This window comes from Nymphalis io, chromosome Z, assembly GCF_905147045.1.
Source record: "Nymphalis io chromosome Z, ilAglIoxx1.1, whole genome shotgun sequence".
NCBI lineage: Eukaryota > Metazoa > Arthropoda > Insecta > Lepidoptera > Nymphalidae > Nymphalis > Nymphalis io.
The window spans coordinates 17,161,425-17,180,263 of record NC_065918.1 but is presented as its reverse complement, the minus strand read 5'-3'; the positions used below and the strand labels follow the sequence as shown (position 1 = coordinate 17,180,263).

Here is an 18,839-nt window from a genome sequence, read left to right as displayed (position 1 = left end):
ACAAAACACGAAGTAATTGCGTGCCGTGCATGTCCACATTTATGTGTTTCATGTTCACAGTTGACTGCTCTCGATACAATAGAGATCGGATCGACGTTGCTCTTTAAATTAAGTTTATAAAACTTATGTAGAAACTTGCTCGATACAGACTCAAAGCACTTCAAACCGATCTTCGACTGAGCCCTCTAATCTCTTCAAGCAAGTATTCTCTTTCACCACTTTAGAACTTAAGATCTCTTTAGTGCTCTAGTAGTTTGAAAATCAATTCACAAAACAACTGCCATATCACCGCGTCCCAGATAACTAGATTACAACATTATTTAAAAAATAATAAAATAACATTTTAATTTAATCAAATATCAGTATTTTAAAAGTAGACAGGTGGGATGCAAGTAGTCGAAGAAAATAAAACGATAAAAGAAAACAGTCGATCAGTTGTAAAGCTGAAATAGATGAGAATAAGGTTCGAGCAGTTAGCGCAAATACCACTATGTATGTCGGGCGGCGGGTGGCGCAGTGTTACGTAACGTAGCTAGTACGGAGCCGTACGTACGGCACTCACAGTGCCTACATTGTAAGGCTATGTACATTCAAGACCATCGGCATGTATCGGCAGATTGAATTTTACTCAAATTACCCGATAAACGCTGCGATTTTTATACCGTTGAAATGACGTGCGAAACGAAGACACAAATAATCAAAATAATGACTCGATTGAAAATAATTAACAATCAATAGATATCGTTTACAAATATCAATTAGAATTGACGTATTTCTATATCAAACATGTAATGACGCTGAGTTAGGTACTTTAAATACCTTAAATACATCAAGTATCTTGGTGGTAGGGTTTTGTGCAAGCCCGTCTGGGTAGGTACCACCCACTTATCAGATATTCTACCACTAAACTACAATACTTTGTATTGTTCCGGTTTCAAAGATGAGTGAGCCAGTGAAACTACAGGAACAACAGACAACATGACTTGTTGTGTGGCATAGCATGGGTTGGTGGCGCATGTCGCGCGTGTCGATGAAAGAAATGGATAATATTTGTTCATCGCCAATCTCTATGGGTGGTGGTGACCAGCTAACATCAGGTGGCCCATTTGCCCGTCCCTCGCCCTATCACATAAAAAAGTAGTGCTTAAAGTTCTGGTTAATAACATCATTTGAAGGTTGAGTGTGAAACCATTTCAAGGGAAAAGTAGAACAAGTGAACAACGGCTTGAGCTCATCGTTTTACAAATTGAAAACAAAGCGGTACGTAATAAGTTGATGCCATAACATTTGTTACAGTTACGTGTATCCCACCATGGAGGAACTGTCGAATCAACTGAATTACGTGATGGTTCACTTCGGCATTAAAAGTTTCATCGGCTTCGGCGTAGGCGTTGGAGCTAACATCCTCGCAAGATTCGCTCTCATCAATCCTGAAAAAGTACGTATAATGATGTACATAAAGTCGTGTTTACTATTAAAACTGAAAATACTGAGATACATTGTTTGTTCTAACCATGGAGGAGTTACTGGATGAGTTATTGTAAAGGTATCACTTACAAAGCCTGACAGCATATTGTGACGGCTGTTGATAAGACGTGAACATGGCTTGTGTTAATCAATGTTATCGTTTCATTCGCTCACCAAACCCTGCTGAAGAGTGACGCGCGAGGCTATAGAAATACAGTACCGGTAAAACCAAATTAAGAAGAGCTAGTAGAATAATTGCGGTTTTTATTAAAAATGTGAATCATTCGTCTACTTTACTATATGAACTACTCATAACTTAGTTGACATAGTGTACAATATAGAAACCGCCGGCGGCAGTTGCAGTTACTTGACAAAGGACTTCCTTCGATGTACTACGGAGTAATAAATATTGCAGTCAGTTTTCAAAATTATTTCTGTAATTAAACTTGCACATTGCAAAATCTTTCGTTCCAGATTAATTCATAATTAATTATAATGAAATGATAGTCGCTTCAAATATAATCGGCTCAGTGGTGTTGAGTCGCGGGCAGATATGAACACACATTCCACAAAAAATGTAGTCGTTAAATTAGCGCAAGACGCTTGCAAGTCGTGACAGGACAAAAGTTCATAGCTCGGAATCAGGACAAATACGGAAATGGTAATGGCAAATTGAACTGATCTTAAAATGCATTAATAGAAGTCGTTGTCGTCGTACTTACCTCGATATGCTCAGAGATAGTAAAGTCATTTTAAAACTTTCAACCGATTTTACCTTCAAAAGTTTCAAAGCCGTTGTAAATGCTGCATCAGCTTATAGTATGACGAGTAACGCCATCTATCCAGCAGCCGAGGAAACTAAAGTTTGTTACGTATTTGCAGCGGTATTTATAAGGGCTTAGTTTCGCTTCGGTCCCGATGGAATTTCGATAACATATCATGAATCAACCGACTTTTCGTAAAATTCATTTTTAATGAACCTGTTCTGGTTTAGTCTTGTTTTAACCCTTAGGACTATTTTCACACAAATTAATACCTAATTTATTATTTACTTTTCAAAATACCTGAGTTATTGATCATTAATATATAAAAAGATTTTCTGTGCAAGATAGTAATATTTTAAACTCGCCAATCGAGGCTGCGGTAGTATTGTGTTAGTCAGGCTTTCGGTGCTTACATGTTGATCTTATTTAAATCAATTCTTAATTAATAAATGTAATTAAATAAATGTAAATTTATGTTAAATTTACTGGTGGTAGCGCTTTGTGCAAGCTCGTCTGGGTAGGTACCACCCACTCATCAGATATTCTATCGCAAAATAGCAATACTTGATATTGTTGTGTTCCGGTTTGAAGGGTGAGTGAGCCAGTGTAATTACAGGCACAAGGGACATAACATCTTAGTTCCCAAGGTTGGTGGCGCATTGGCTATGTAAGCGATGGTTAACATTTCTTACAATGCCAATGTCTAAGGGCGTTTGGTGACCACTTACCATCAGGTGGCCTATATGCTCGTCCGCCTTCCTATTCTATAAAAAAAAATGTTTCAGGTGGATGCCCTAGCCTTGATCAACTGCTCATCCTCCCAAGCGGGCTGGATCGAGTGGGCCTCGCATAAGATGAACTCACGCGCGCTGCGTTCTCGTGGCATGACGCCCGCCGTCATCGACAATCTCATGTGGTATCACTTCGGCAGGGTGAGTGTGCGTCGTGGCTTCTATGGCGTTAACTGATCTGACTGAATTGATATGTGTCTCACTACATTACGAGTTGCGGGTCTATTGGACATGTAATGTGCTCATGCGAATTTGGCAAATGCGAAATAATTCACTAAGTATGTGTTTGGATATTTTATTGTAATGTTAGTTTTATTAGTTTGCTGCGATCAGCCGCTCCCTCTGCAAATGAATGGATCACTGTTTGGATGTATTATTTTAGTATAGTTTTAGTTTTTGCTTAAATAGCATGTTATAAGGTATTTTATATACTGGCTCCTGAGAGCTCGGCATAGCTGGAATATTACATTATAAATGCGAAATTCAGCTCTGCATACTTGACGCGTCGCGGTCGCAGGCTGCGCTGTAGCGGTGCGATCTTCGCAAATCATCTTATATTCGTGTGCGAGGCTCGTCCACTTCAAGTGTGCAAAATTATACATAAAAAACAAGAGTTCACTCCTCGTTACTGTCATTTACTAATTATTTTATATTGTTTCAAAGTAGTGTCCGAAGTGACGTGTGGCTGTAAAGTTGATATATAGAGCTGATCGGTACGCGGTGGTGTGCAGTGTCCCGAGGAGCGCAACCCGGACCTGGCTCAGATGTACCGCACGTACTTCCGGCGGCACGTGAATCCCGGCAACCTGGCCATGCTGGTGGAGAGCTACGCGCGGCGCAGCGACCTCGGCATCGCTCGGGACTCCGCCTCCATTCGCGCGCCCGTGCTCAATCTCACCGCCGCGCTCTCGCCGCACGTCGACCAGACCGTCTCGTTCAACGCGCGCCTGCATCCAGCCAACTCCACCTGGATGAAGGTACGCGCGTTACACACGGCACACTTGAATTTATTACCGAGTCTGGCATGACGTACAACACCGATTAGTAGCATAGGGCTGCAATGTACGGTCTAACTGAGCTCACCTGACAACTCTACTGAGTGTTAACTCAACGAGCAGCTAATGTAAAGGAAAATATCATTTGTGTACGTCATTATTATGTCATCGTTTATGTCAACCGAATACTGAGGTTCGATACTCATTCGAGAATTTAGTTTTGACTCGGAGTCGCCGATATTGCGGCGTGGGTGATATATTCAGGAGAAGGCAAGGTGAAGGTAAGGTACATTAACAGCCAGAGAGTCACTGTGAACAGCATAGTCTGCACGGCACGGCACGTTGACACTGTGGAGAGCGAGTCGGTGTAGTAATGACACAACTTCGACTTCCTGCTATATGCTAATATTTGAAATGTCCAGATATCCGACTCCGCCATGGTGCTGGAGGAGCAGCCCGGAAAGATCTCGGAGGCGTTCCGTCTGTTCCTGCAGGGTGAGGGCTACGGTAAGTGAGGCGATGCGACACGGACGCATCTAAGTGTTATAAACCATTACATCAAAGTGTTGCCATACTATTAATAAATTGATTCTTTTGTAAAAATTTTCTATTATTATTACTTTTAGGTAGGTATTTTATTACTATTAGGTAGGTAATAAATACTATAATTATTATTTGTTATCGTATACAGCATGTAGGTACGTTTAATATGAATGAATTTTATTTTACTCAAGGAATGAACATTCAACAGCTTGTCAGCAGAAACTTTTGTACTGTTAGCTATCGTTTTTCTGTTATCAAGGATGTTTAAACTTTTTATGAACTCTGATCAACCGTTCTCAATGTATTGTACGTAAAGACAACATAATTTGTTATATTACATTAGAGTATAATCTCGTATTACGCATATAGTTCTCACTTTACGATGTACTAGTTAGTGCACGCGATAAAGCTTACAACCCGAACAATTCGAGAAGTTGGCAATGCAATGCAATAAATGTTTATAAAGCAATCGATCTGAATGGCTTTTTTCTTTTCCATCGTTATGTTTGAGCCTGGATTTGCCTTGAGTTAGCGGCCCTTGACATGGTACGTACTAGCGGATCGCTTGCGAGTATTCATCAAAAACTTAATAGTCCGTGATTTTATATTATATACTGTAATCTGTTGATTCACATGTTACATTGAAATAAAACCTTTTTGATTAGACACTTTGTTTGGGATGTCGTTAAAACATTTTTTGTTTTCACCAACCGCAACAGTCGGTCAACTGAGCGCCTGAATAAAAGATTAAATGTTTTATTTCAGCTTATAATCGCTAAGCACTGCACAGTACAGGTCATTATAGACATGCTCGCATTTCACTTTTTATTGACACGACACAACCGCGCCGGCAGATGGCGAGGGCCGTACTCCCATCTAATATTCAAAAGTCGCCCTACATTACACTTATTAATAATAAATTATTGGAGAAACTCGTTAGTACTCGAGCAAGTACGATATATCGATATTGGATTTTACATCAAATGAGCAACAAATTAAACTTATTTTTGTTAACACATTTATACAAATACTTTATTCATTCGTCCGTATGTATATATAACATTCAGCTCTTTGTGTTACCGTCTTATTAATAAAGTTTCCTAAATGTGCAACATGTTTGGCACGTGTTGAACAATACGATTGTAAAATTTCATTATTTCAAATGCAACAGTCGACGAACACGTTTGCTTCGCACTCTCACGGCCCGGCCGGGCTCGTCAAATACGATTCAAATTGCACGAATCACAGAAAATATATAAATAATTGCTGGTTTGTCGCCGACTTCACATTTTATTCGAAATTGTTTTAAGTTTGATATCAATCAATAATAACAATATTATTTAACTCTCGCATAAGCGATATCCTCTTAAATAAAAGATGAGGATGAATCGGAATTGGAACTCCGGGCATTCGTGCGATATTCGTGACGGATACCTACCGACCGGGCTGTGCGCTTACAGACTGCGAGGCGCACGTCCATAACTTACGATTTGCAAATTTATTAATAAGACGGTGAGTAGTGTGCGAATACTTGTTTTGCTCGAACGTTGATTCTTTAGACACGCTTTATTTTTATACAACCTTTGTACACAATACGTGCGCGATACGTCCGCGAGCCGACCGCACTATGTCTGCCCTGTCGTCGCCCGTCGTCGCCAACTAAATGCGCTAACTTCAAAAGAAGCGATGACGTAGACGTGTAGAGTGTGTCGGCTCGCCGCGTCGCCGCGTCGCCGCGCGCATGTTTGATGTTCTCCTCTCTGTTCCCGCTCGTAGCCGTGTTGGCTCTGCACAAACTAGCGTCGACCGTGAGTAGGCCCGCCTCGGTCGCCTCTATCACAGCCACGGAATAGCCGGTATTTTGTTGTGAGCCTTGTAGACGAAGTAAGTTGTTTAGTTTTTTATTTTCATCTTTCTCCTTTGGACGCGTTTTATCTTTAACGGCGATACATAACGAGCATTACATTAGCAGCATGCCCGTATGTTACAGATTCGAATGTTGTGTACAAAAACACCTCCAAAGGTTTTATATACAATCAGCGCCACGTAATACTACGATATACGTCGGACTACGTCGAATGTGTGACGCAGATGTAATACATTTACTGAAGCGGGTCCCACCGCACACCCACAGTCGACCACGAGGCAGCATCTATTATCATCTTACCAACTATCCAGGCGATACGATATCGAAGGCGCGCCGCGCTGTTCTCGTAGTCGGTGGACGGTGCTCACACGACACGTAGCCCGACACGTGGCTGCTTTATTATTTGTATACGTATCTGATTTTTTAATGTTACGCTTCGTCGTATTACGTGTACAAAATGTAAACAAAACAATTTACAGACTTCCGTCATGATATCCTCGAACACTGTTCGTTCAGTCAGTATATATAACATATTAAAACGACGTTTTCGTTTACATTTTGCTCAACTATTAATATTTTGTAACCGTAGTGCACACACTTACATTTAAATTATTTTATAAAATCGACACGAACTAATAAAACATTACGTTGGAACGTTCGTTGTTAGCGTGTCGTGCGGGTCTCCCTCTCCCTGTATATCACGGAACAGCAAATACAACGAGTAATAATAATAAAGTAAACTATATTACTAACCCTTGGTACTCTGTGCCTACGCCCTCGTAGATATTGTTCATCGCCGTGTTGTGTTCCGCAGTGGCGCCACTGTCGCCGACGAAGATCGTCGCGTTCCGGCGACTGTCAGACGCGGGCCGGCGCCGCGCGTGTCGCAACTCGCCTGTCATCCGCATCACCGAGAATCCCATCTCCGAGGCGGTCGTCTGCTAAACTACCGCTCGGTCGCCGCCACCACACCGCCCCGCCCCGCCCCGCCCCTCCCCGTGCGCCACTCGGCTCGCGCGCGCTCACAACACGTCACTTGCACATTCGTTTCAGTCTATTTCGTTTACAAAATCTCAACAACCATATCTGATTTTCGTCAATTTATATTTCGAGTGAAGGTTAAGTTAACCCGTACGGACCGCACCTCGTGTAGTGGTAATTGTAGGAGCTTTAATTATTTATTTTAATTTAATTTAGTCTTAGGAATATCGCATTCGCGTCGAAGTATTATAGAGGTCGGTAAAGGCGAACGGTAAGGGCCACTGCTGGAACATGTTATTGTAAGTGTACATATGTCGGAGGGACAACAGCTTAGTTAGTCGGCGCACCGATCTGCATCATGACGGTAATCTTGAGAGAAATCACCGTGAGCCACGACAGGCGGAGCCTGCAGTAGCCGCCGCCGCCGCCGCCGCCGCCGGCCAGACTGCGCCGAGACCACGACATTATTGACGATTCGTTAAGCTCGTTGGCAGATTTCTACAAATAATTGTTTATCAGTGTCTGGAGCGCGTTTCGTGGTCCGATGTTTTATATGAGTCACGGCATTCGTCATTAGTCCGGCGCGTTTCCGGCGCCGTCGCTTGGAGCGATCAAGAGTGCGACTTAGTGGCATCCGTCGGTTCCTCTCGTAGCTGTTCCGTAGTTAGTCAGAGTAGTGATTATCGCCGAGTGACGCGAACTACTTCCCCGGCAAACTCTTGAAGCTTCGTAGAAGTTCACTTATATAAATATTATGTTAACTTGTGTCACTTCATTATGAGTATAATAAAATGTGATTTTATAATTAATGGCGTTTTATTTTAAGACAAGTTCCCCCATTGTAACGTTTCAAATAATACAGCGATATTGCTATGATACAACGGATATATTTATAAATCGTATGCTAATATACAAAATATGTGTTATGTCATAAATTCATTCATATATATATATATATATACAATATATCAATTCACCAATGATTATATAATGTTCGATCACGTGACACGAGTGACTGTGAGCGTGAACGGTCAAACGAGTAAATATAATATAAGGTAATACACGAAACTACTGTAAACATACTTCGCAGTTATATATTTATCAGGTGTTATTGCTATATATCATCTCACTGTCGCTCCCGTAGCACAAATACAACAGAGCGCATTAAACGTAACATTTAAATATAAAAAACACTATTATATCTTACATTTATCTAATTTTCAAACTCACAGGGGGCTCGCTAATTGTTCGACGCTATTTCAAATTGCAAGCCGTCCCCATCGCGATAGCACGATCGGATTGATCGGATCACAGCACGAGCGTCGTCGCGCGTCGACAATTAGCGAGTCGGCGCCGTGCTGTTATACAACAGTTTAAAAAACATTTCAATTGAACTGTCTAAAGATAAAAATAATACATTTACGTATTGTTATAATATTATGTCGTGAGTATCTGTCTGTGCGTGTTTGTGTTCTCTCAAGCGATAACATCGTGCCTGCGCTACACGAGTGAACTCCTGCCGCGTACCGCGTCGTCGCGTGTTCATGTCACAAACAATACTCACGTCATACATGTAATATGTTGTCATATAAAATGTTCAGCTTTAACCATAAACATTTAACAATTCCAAATACAATCACATCACCATCTTTATTCACAACACACACAGGAGAAAACCAATAATATGGCAAATATGTTTTCGAGATAACAAGCACTTCATGTATAAAGTTAACTTTTAGCTTAAACAAACACACAGACAATTATAAATAATAGGTGACACACGCGTGTGTGTCAGTGTAGATCACTGTGTGTCTATTAAGTACATATCACCTAGCACTACGTTAATATCGTATGATACCTCTAAAGACGGTGCTTCACTTGGCTCGCGTGTTCGCGTAGCGATACCGCTCCGTTTGAAGGTATATTTGGTGTACTCGCAAATATTGCAAAGACGTCATCTACATATGGAACTGACCGAGCCCGCAAACAGGTCCGCGCCACACTACAACAAGAGCCGCACGGGCCGAGCGTGGACGTGAGTACCTTACCAGTGGCCCAGCGATTGGCGTCACGTGTTTGATATATTTGCTCAAAGTTCACACAAACGCGCGAACAAGCTTCGCCAATTGAAGAGCCGCGACTACTGAACGAGATGCGACCTCTGAAACTTTTTTATCAGTACATGTACATCTACCCTAACGGTCTCCTCGCATGCGCACTAGGGGATAACGATACGTATGAAATAACAACGAGTCTACCCTGCCGTCTGCTCGCCCAGTGGGGCCGCAGCTCAAATAGTTGATGACCGACGCCTCATGGGAGCATTTTAAGGGTTATGTATTGGATACGCAATACAGTATACACGTTGGAGTGGATTCATTCGTCTTCTGTCGAACAATACACCGCTACCGGGCGCGCGATCAGCGGCCGTAAACATTTCGAACGCACGTACTCGCGCAGAGTGACTTAATACAGATACGAGTAGGCCGGTACCGCTAATTAATATCAAAGAATCTAATGAACAGCCCGCACCACGATAATATATATAAAACAAGTACACGATTCCAGCTGATCGGAGAGCGACCAACGTTTAAGATAGTAAGGCGCGTCACGGGTACGACGAGGGCAACGAACTACAACGATCCCAATACATCACATTTAATCAATTAATTGTCTAACCACCATTAACACTCGGTGTCCACGTGGCATTAACAAATTATTACTAGTTTTAAAAAATATTTACATTGCAATTGAGCCAGCGGGATAGAGGCAAGTTCTAGCTTTGAAACGAGAGACGAATTTATAGATTGATCGTTAGCGACGTCAACATTCCAGCCGGTGAGTAGTACATCACTTGAGTGCAATTTCCGGTCATCCCAACGCTATTAGTAACTCATGGAGTCGACCACACAAGCCGCGGCGGAGCGCTCGTGACGCCAACGGCCCGACCGACACTATTAATACGCTATTCCGGTACCTTGTGAACTATTTGTCATAAATCTAAAATTTCTTCGATATATTTGTACTCATAACTTATATAATATACTTTGTAATAATGTATATTGTTAGAAGCAACATGTATCTTATATTATTTCACGTTCGACACTTCGTTTAGTTCATATATTGAAGATACTTACTTACACTTAAGTACAAATGCCTCCTCATACCTCCTAACCTCATAGCCGATAATGATGGTTTATATTATAACAACGTCACAAGCGGTTGACATTTGTATATATAATATTTGGTCACTGCGTCGCTATATATTAACATCGCACATGGAGCGACGTCTGCCGAGAAGTATATTTCACACGGTCAGCACTCGCGACGGTCTGCGTTGAGAGGCAGCCTGCTAAACGTCGATATTCAGACAGACTTACTTGTTGTGTGTTGCTTCGTTTTATTTTAAATTAATCCAATAGATAAGACTTCAAATCGATATAAATTGCAGTCACTGAAATAAACAACATGAGACACGGGCGGACGGCTTGCACGTCATGACTTCCTATTATTAGTGCAGTAGTATCGTAAATAAATGCTGATTATTACTACTGTTAGTATTACGTTTGAATTAATTTCGTTAAGCAAATCATATCACTCTCGTCGGTTACGAGTACGCTTATTGTAACTAAACAGTTGCCTCGAGCCGAACTACGCGTTCCTCGTTAACATCAAAATATATTAATAAGCAACACCCAGCGACGCCCGCGCCAGGTCCCTCCGCACCGCGTCCACTCGCTGAACTAATACTCCCATTCTATATAAAAATCTCAAACACTTATTTACATGTACATTGGCGTTCGTTCTGTTGTGTTATTGTTGTACTCTTCAGACCAAGTGACGCGCTAATCGTTTTAATTTTACGCGCGAGAGAGAGACGGCGATACTTATTCAATCCCGTTACATTTGTTTATACAAGTTGAGTTCACAATTTAAAGTTTATATGAACCAAATTGAACTTTGGTAACTCAAGTGTCGCCGAGTACTCGGGGTGGGTTACTTAAGCCCAAGTTTCGTCGTCATATTTACTACATACATATATTTATCTTAGAATAGGCTCTCTATTATAATAAATATATTATATTACATAATAACTCTAGCGCTGTTAGTATTTCACGCAACGCCAAGTCGCAAGTGCACAATGTATGATACAAAACGACACTTAACTACGTAAATGTACACAAATATCGGAACGAGTGCGGTGCGAGGAGAGCACTCGGCCCGTCGTGCGGGAGACGTGGTCGAGGCGAGGCGTGCAAGCAATCAACAAGTCTACACTCGACAACATGAATGAAAATATTAGCACTTGTAACACTCTCCCCCCGCGCGCCCCCCGGACTCCGCCTGTCGGACGGCACGAGCGGGTCGGGCGTCAGATTCATTTCGAAACATAGCACGCAACTTAGTTCATTAATGAAACGATGTTAATCTGTTATCAAACAAACAGTATCATTAGACTATGACTATGAGCTCGGTGAGCACAGGTGTTGCTCTGATGTAGTTTGTATATAAAATTTAAAAAACTGTTGAACATATTATATTATAATTATACACAGACACAAACACTCAATAATTCATTTATATAATTAAATCTTACGTTTTAATGATTAATTATACATTCACTCGAGTGAATAATAACAATTTTTTTATATATGATAGTTTAGTACTCAATGCGTATTGTAGACGATAATATGATGAAGCGTACGCGACGGTACGGCGGGCTGCGTGACGTGAGAGGCGTTCCGTCCCGTCCCTTCCCGTCCCGTTCCATTCCGTTCAGTTGTGGAAGATGATGATTAATATTATCGATATAATTATAATGAGGATGAGCGTCAGGTACACTTTCTTCTTCCTCAGCTTGTTCTGAAATATAAATAATGGCAAATCATTTATTTGTCTATACGAAGGATAGATGACGTTTGCATTGCGTGCACTATTTGACACATCGTACGAGTTAGACCGCACGTCGGGCTTGCTTGACGTCATACCTCCATTTAGAATACTGTACAAGAAACATACATCAATCAAGTCTCTACGATTTGATAGTGAACTTTAGCCGATCTTTATAACTTTCAATCTGTTTGAAAACATTATCTTTGTAAGCCCAGTGACGTAAACATTTATTTTGTATTCTTTTATGTAATTTGTATTATTATGTAATTGATAGTGAGGACTCGACGCGACCGAACAAGAGTCGAGTCGCTTCAAACTGACACTGTGTAACTCAATGGTAAGAAATCATTGAGATAAACGGTGTTATTTTGGTAGAGGACCTTCTATAAAATTTTAACTAATTAGTAATGGTCACACCATACCGAAAGACTGTCTAAATCTATTGGATATTAATAGCCATTGACATCATTTATCCTTTTGTATATTTTAAGATCTAGAGCATATAATTGAAATTGATAGTGTTTGAAACACTAAATACTTAGTTGGCAGTCGTTTAAAAAAATGTGGTTTCCTGAAGTCGCAGTAAACAGCCCATCAAGTACGATTCAATCCAGCCGCTACACACCATTAAGTCATCAGCGCAGTTTTTTTTAAGTAAATGTAAAAGTATTGTTTTTTTTTAATATTGTACTCCACCCTATCTAAATAAATGTTATGGTCTGTATTATTTAAAATTTCACATCTGCTTCTTAATAAATTGAAATCAATATCATATACTTTCTCCGCCAGTCTTTTTATTAAGTTTTTCGAAAACCACACTGGATAAGGCGCTTCTTTTTTACTTTTTTCTTTGGGATATATTTCTCGATTATATTATATTACTCATACACTGCGTTAGTGTAAAAGACGTCGGTCACTTTGTCTTACACGTACTAAATAAAGTCTCCCACTTGTAACCAGCAAGAAGCTCGTTGATCGTTTCGTTAGTTAGCGTTACAAACGCTTATTATTTTATTCGAATATACTTGTTATACGAGCGTAAACGAGCAGTACGTCGTGTCACGTGCCGCGCGCTGAAGGGCGCTTTAGCCAGTTTAGCTACAGGCTTGCCGGACTAACGGCGTGCGTCGGCCATGGTGACACATACTATGCTGGTTGTGTCGTCTGCCTTCTCCTGAAGTTATCAAAACGCTAGTACTGAAAGAAGAGTAAGACTAAGTACGTACCTTGTAATTAGCGGCATGTGACAACTCGTGCGCAGCCGCCTCCACGTTATGCGACGCGCACTCGACGTTGGACTCGATGGATTCCACCACCGCACCCTGCTCGTGGATCATCGTGCCGAGCTCCTTGAAGATCTGGTTCACGTCCATTATGTCGCTCTGGAACACGACACGCGACACATCACACATACGTACACGGGGCCTGCGTGGAGTTCTTTGGTTATTTCCACAGTATGCGACAATTTATTAACCTGGGCAGTAGATTCATTAAGAAGATAATATACATTGGGTAATGTCGTGTATGTGAGTAGGAACAAGCGTCAGCTAGCACACCATCGCCACAGCGCACATTGTCGCGCAGTAGCGGCGGCGATGGTGTGGTCCACTGGTCCAGCAGGCTCCCAGAGTGCGAACAAAGTTATACAATTGCATCGGTAGGGAACGTTGGTGTGCTCAAGGATATTACAATATTAATTACTTTTTCGATGATAGCGCATCTCGGAATAAAAAGATCGCGTCCAGATATTGCGATCAAAATAATGTTAAGATTACATTCTGAAAATAATAACGATGATGTGTCTCAGGGCGCAGTGCAGTCCGTCGGTTACAACTCGCAGCAGCGTTATTGTCACCGACTGTAACACGCGGATCTCTAGTTCCCAGATGCTCAAACGAAACGAAAAATATCTACTAAAGAAGTGAACTGTTTTATGTGTAAAATATATTTCAAGGATCTGAGGCATTTGATGTCAAGTATTATAAAAAGACGACAGCAGCGAGCTCGGGCACTACAGCGTCACAACGAGTGCGGCAACTAGGAACCACCGTCACAAACTGAAAAGTGGCCCGTTCTGAGCTGAAAGATGAATTCTGAAGAGCGTCAGTCGGTCCTCTGGAACTGGTGACAATATTTTAACTGCCTTTACATATTATCCTCTGTCAGGTGATTCGATTCAAGAAGTTGTGTCCCATATAGCTAATACCAGCCTACGTGAATGATGCGATACGATTTTGTCCGTCGGTCAGTTTAATTCCTAATAGACTTAGGGAGTACTGAGTGACTTAGTCGGCTTTCCAAACGTGCGGAATGTTGTTCAGGTGAACGCGCCGAATGACCGAACGACGTCTGTGGCGGGGCGCTGCTATCGGTCGACATCTAAACCCGACGCCCGCCGGCAATAGGGCGCCCCCCTTCCTGTATGTAACGTGCAAGACAAGCGCTGTAACGCCAGTTCACCTCGAGCTGTCGTATGTCACGCTCGCGCTCCTCCAGCTGCTGTAGCTCGCGCTGCGACTGCATCGTCACCTGCTCCTGCTTTCGACTCGCCTCGCCCTGCTCCATCCCATCCTTGGCTCCGCCTGCAACACCCACACACTCATATATTCATCGCGCTGCGACTGTGTGAGTCCACGTTCTAGAAAAATCAAACTCGGTAACGTGAATATCGTTCAAATACAACGTTATATCTTACAAGTCACGTGTTCTATGGAACGTGGTAATTTCAATTAATCAGCGCAGTCACCGGAGCTCCTAAAACATTATCAGATAATATTTCTGTTACTAAAAACTTCTGATTAAAAAACCAGAACGTGGTTTTGTTTAAATCGACGTGACCCTCGAAAACATACAAAGTGTAACCATTTACTCAACGACAAAGAAAATCGTCGTTTGCCAGCAGCTGCTAGTGACTAATGGGTACTGACCGCCGATGGCGAACGGGTCGCCGATGTTGATAGTTTGCGCCTTCACTTTCCGCACATCGTCTTTCGTCTTCTGCGCCGCCGCCCGCTGCGTCGTCTGCAATGAGATGTAACATACTTTAACAAATACATTTCGATATTGATTACGATAATACCAGAGGAGCCGCTAGACTTTGTTAACGTTCAATTTGGATGGCAAATGCCTTTTATAATAATAGAGACAGGTCTCCAGATAGCTTACCGTTTACGACTACTGCGGGTAGACCGGCGAGTGTTGGCGAGTGTTGGCGAGTGTTGGCGAGTGTTGGCGAGTGTTGGCTACCTGACCCACAATTATCATTACCTTATAGTGGTGTGTAGTAGTGTTCCGTACTATATTCCTATTGTAATAACGAAATGACTTTTTAATAATCATGTTGTGTTTTATTTTCCCGACCTTTATATTTTATTTATTGATAAATAATCAAACGTTAACAATTCTCTTTACCGTTTATCATTAACGTATGACGTTAGTTCTTCATTATTCTTACAACGTCAACGGTCAATGTTACTGCTCGAATCGTATTTATTTTCAAGTCGCGTAAGCCAGCCATTACAACAACGAATTAATTGCTAACTTTCTACGAGTGAAATAGTGCGAAGTGACTATGACTGATAATAAATATTATATTAAGTTAAAATATTACTTTAATAAATCTCTATATATTACATAACAATTTCGCACAAATTTAAAACCTATAATAATTTAATATACGAGCAAGATGCATTCTGCGTGACTTCAGCCCATTCGTTTCAACTAATTGGTTATTAACTTTGTTTGATTTTAATAAATATAATTCTGACATCAAATGTTATCAGTAAACTGTAACCGCGAAGTTTTTACATTTTATGTTATAATTATATAAGCGACAACAAAAAATAATTAAGGTTAATTATGAAAATATTTTAATACCTAATGCCAGAGTTGTTTTAATCTAAATAGAATTATTTCAAGTCTATACAAACATTAATTATATTTTACAGATAAGAATTTACACTCTTTTTATGAACTTTCATTCAACCTCATCTTAAACAATTTGGTGCCGGGGTCATTTTTAAGATAGATTCACGCGACCTAGTAAGCTGTGAAAAGCTGTGCATAATAAGCACACCTCTCTACTTCTGCACTGTGTACTGTAGCATACTAAATATAGTAATTTGTTAGTTGTCAAAATTATTGTCAAATAAAAATTCACTTTTTATTATTTCCAACTGAATATTTGTACGAATTAGTGAGTCACGAACTTTAAATGAGACATTAATAAACAATCAATTGACTTAAATTCAAACGCAATATGTAGTTTCAATATTTTGCATAAATTGGATTTTACAGTCACACAAGATAATCAATCATTTTGAACAACTTCCAAGCCCTTCTTACCTGCATTCCAGCTTTACTTGTATATAATTAACAGTCAGTGTGTAAAAACTTTACAAGGTTGATTTGAAAGACAAGAATGACAATACTTATGTAAGACAGAGCTGCTCTGATAAAAAAGGTGGTAGAGGTAGAAGTGGACAATGGCTAACAACAGTAAACCCTTTAAGTTGGTAGATCATAAAGCTTGTTTTCCCAAGTCCCATGTATTGCTCTTAACATTAAATGGACTTCATACTTAGTTGTATTACTTAAATGCTAGCAAAGACTGACATTAACTAACTTGAACCCACTGCACTATTGTATGCTTACGATAAGAAAAAAATATGTAATAGTTTGTAAAAACAACTGAGTCCGACCAAATTAATACAGAAGAGAAGAATGTAAATTAAATTGTTGATAGAATTTTCATACTATTTCCATTATACTAATCATTTCCATTATACTATCATTTTTGAATCACTGTGGCATTGGTTTTATAAAACTCACCTGGAATGCATTCAGAGTGGTCATGTACTCATCACTGAGGCGATCTCGAGTGAGCATGTTCGCCGGTACATCAGTTCTAAGCTTCATCAGCTCCATAATCATTGAAGAAGTATCTTTTGCCAGCTTCTGAGTATAATTTTGTATTTGGCGTCTGTGTGAAATTGATTCCATAAATGAATGATATTACACCAGCGGTGATCACATGAATACAAACACAGTAATTTGCCATAATTAATTAATTGCCAATGCAAATATTGAAAAAAAAACAAATTATATAAAAAAATTGGCATAAAATTAGTACATACATATATAAAAATTTCAAAGTTTAAAGGAAGTATAAAAATAAGTAAATAGGACCAATTATTTAATATGCAGGATAAGATTTTTTGCCTATTCTTTTTCAATTAACGTTTTTATAGTGAAAAGTGTATGTTTGTTATTTATTGTATTTATATACTATTGAATGCTGTTCATGTCATATCAATTACACTTATCAAAATATTTAAAACATAAAGTATAAAGAACTAATTATCATTCAGTCAGTCAGTGAACAATGAAAATATAATATTATTTTTAATTATATATAGAAACTTACAATTGGCTTCTAAGCTCCTGGGAGTCCTGCGGAGTCTGCAGCTGGTTGACCATCTTGGACATTGATGAGACTGATTCAAAGCAGAATAGAGTGTTTCACACAATCAATTTACTCAATAATATATGCTTTAAATATTAATTTAAGAAATTAACTAAGAAATGAGTAAAAATCAGACAATGCATCGATTTCGCTATTACATTTAAGAGTGATCGAAATACAAAATGCATGTGAAATACGGCATGGATAATATTTTAACAACTAGAGTATAATAACTTACCATTTTGTGATATCTTTTTAATATTGCTCGCTATTGTTTGAGAAAGGCGCTGAAAATTATCGTTATCTTCAAACGCTACACCTCCCTGGTATGACGATTCCATTTTGAATCTAAAGAAATAGAAGTAATTAAATCAGATGGAACCTATTCATATATAATAAACAATATTTTTAGATATTATGTATACTTTTCTACGTTTTATATTTGTTATACTCACCTGTAATCTAATTATTGCCTTATAATGATCACTTATGACGTTCGCTATTTACCGTGTCAAAACTTGTTTATCAAATATAAAAATTATAGGATACGTTATTTATTTAATTTTTTTTGTAATTACTATTCAGTAAGATATATAAATAATTTAAAAAAATTAATACACCAACGAAAGGCAGTGTCTTCTAAATTTTCAACAAAAATATATAATATTAACTATGACATTTGTCAACTAAGTGATTTCTTGATTAGTGGCCCAAAAATAAAAATGGCATAAACCATAGACCATACGGATAATACGGACTGAAAAAATAATCTCTAAAAAGAATACGATTAAGCAAAAACTTTTTGTAGGTATATGCTTTTTTCTGCTTTTAATTGGTAAATATTTAAATATAAGAAAAGGCAGACATTTATTTTCCTCTCATAATATTCTACTATGAGAATCCGACAATTTCAAAGGAACAAATAGTTTAATTTTATTGTTTTTTTTTTATGAGCTAATGGTTTTTAAAAACTTTTAGCTCATAAAATAAAATAATAAAATTAAAATTAGAAAATGCTTAATGATGTTATAATAATGCTATATAGGTAATAATAAGGATTGTAAGTACTGCGCA

General features: G+C 39.5%; 2 protein-coding genes across 5 annotated transcripts in view; one reads left to right on the top strand and one right to left on the bottom strand.

The window, feature by feature from the left end:
• LOC126780362 (protein NDRG3) overlaps positions 1-8,217 on the top strand; it is a 92,824-nt gene extending 84,607 nt beyond the window's left edge. For 3 of the 4 annotated variants that reach the window (XM_050504807.1, XM_050504805.1, XM_050504809.1), the window contains 5 exons: positions 1,297-1,438; positions 3,017-3,163; positions 3,754-3,999; positions 4,440-4,524; positions 7,242-8,217. In XM_050504807.1, coding sequence (XP_050360764.1) covers positions 1,297-1,438; positions 3,017-3,163; positions 3,754-3,999; positions 4,440-4,524; positions 7,242-7,372 — 751 coding nt within the window. In that variant the 3' untranslated portion in view covers positions 7,373-8,217. Of the gene's footprint in view, positions 1-1,296; positions 1,439-3,016; positions 3,164-3,753; positions 4,000-4,439; positions 4,525-6,336; positions 6,445-7,241 lie in introns of all 4 variants that reach the window. The other variant, XM_050504808.1, reaches the window with a different exon arrangement.
• LOC126780363 (syntaxin-7) lies at positions 8,213-18,456 on the bottom strand. The gene is made up of 8 exons (XM_050504810.1): positions 18,221-18,456; positions 18,004-18,113; positions 17,727-17,796; positions 17,132-17,282; positions 15,229-15,322; positions 14,762-14,883; positions 13,528-13,683; positions 8,213-12,271 (listed from the first exon to the last, which is right to left on the bottom strand). The coding sequence occupies exons 2-8, from the start codon at positions 18,104-18,106 to the stop codon at positions 12,185-12,187; spliced, it is 783 nt and encodes a 260-aa protein (XP_050360767.1). The 5' UTR covers positions 18,107-18,113; positions 18,221-18,456; the 3' UTR covers positions 8,213-12,184.
• Between the last annotated feature and the right edge of the window lie 383 nt (positions 18,457-18,839).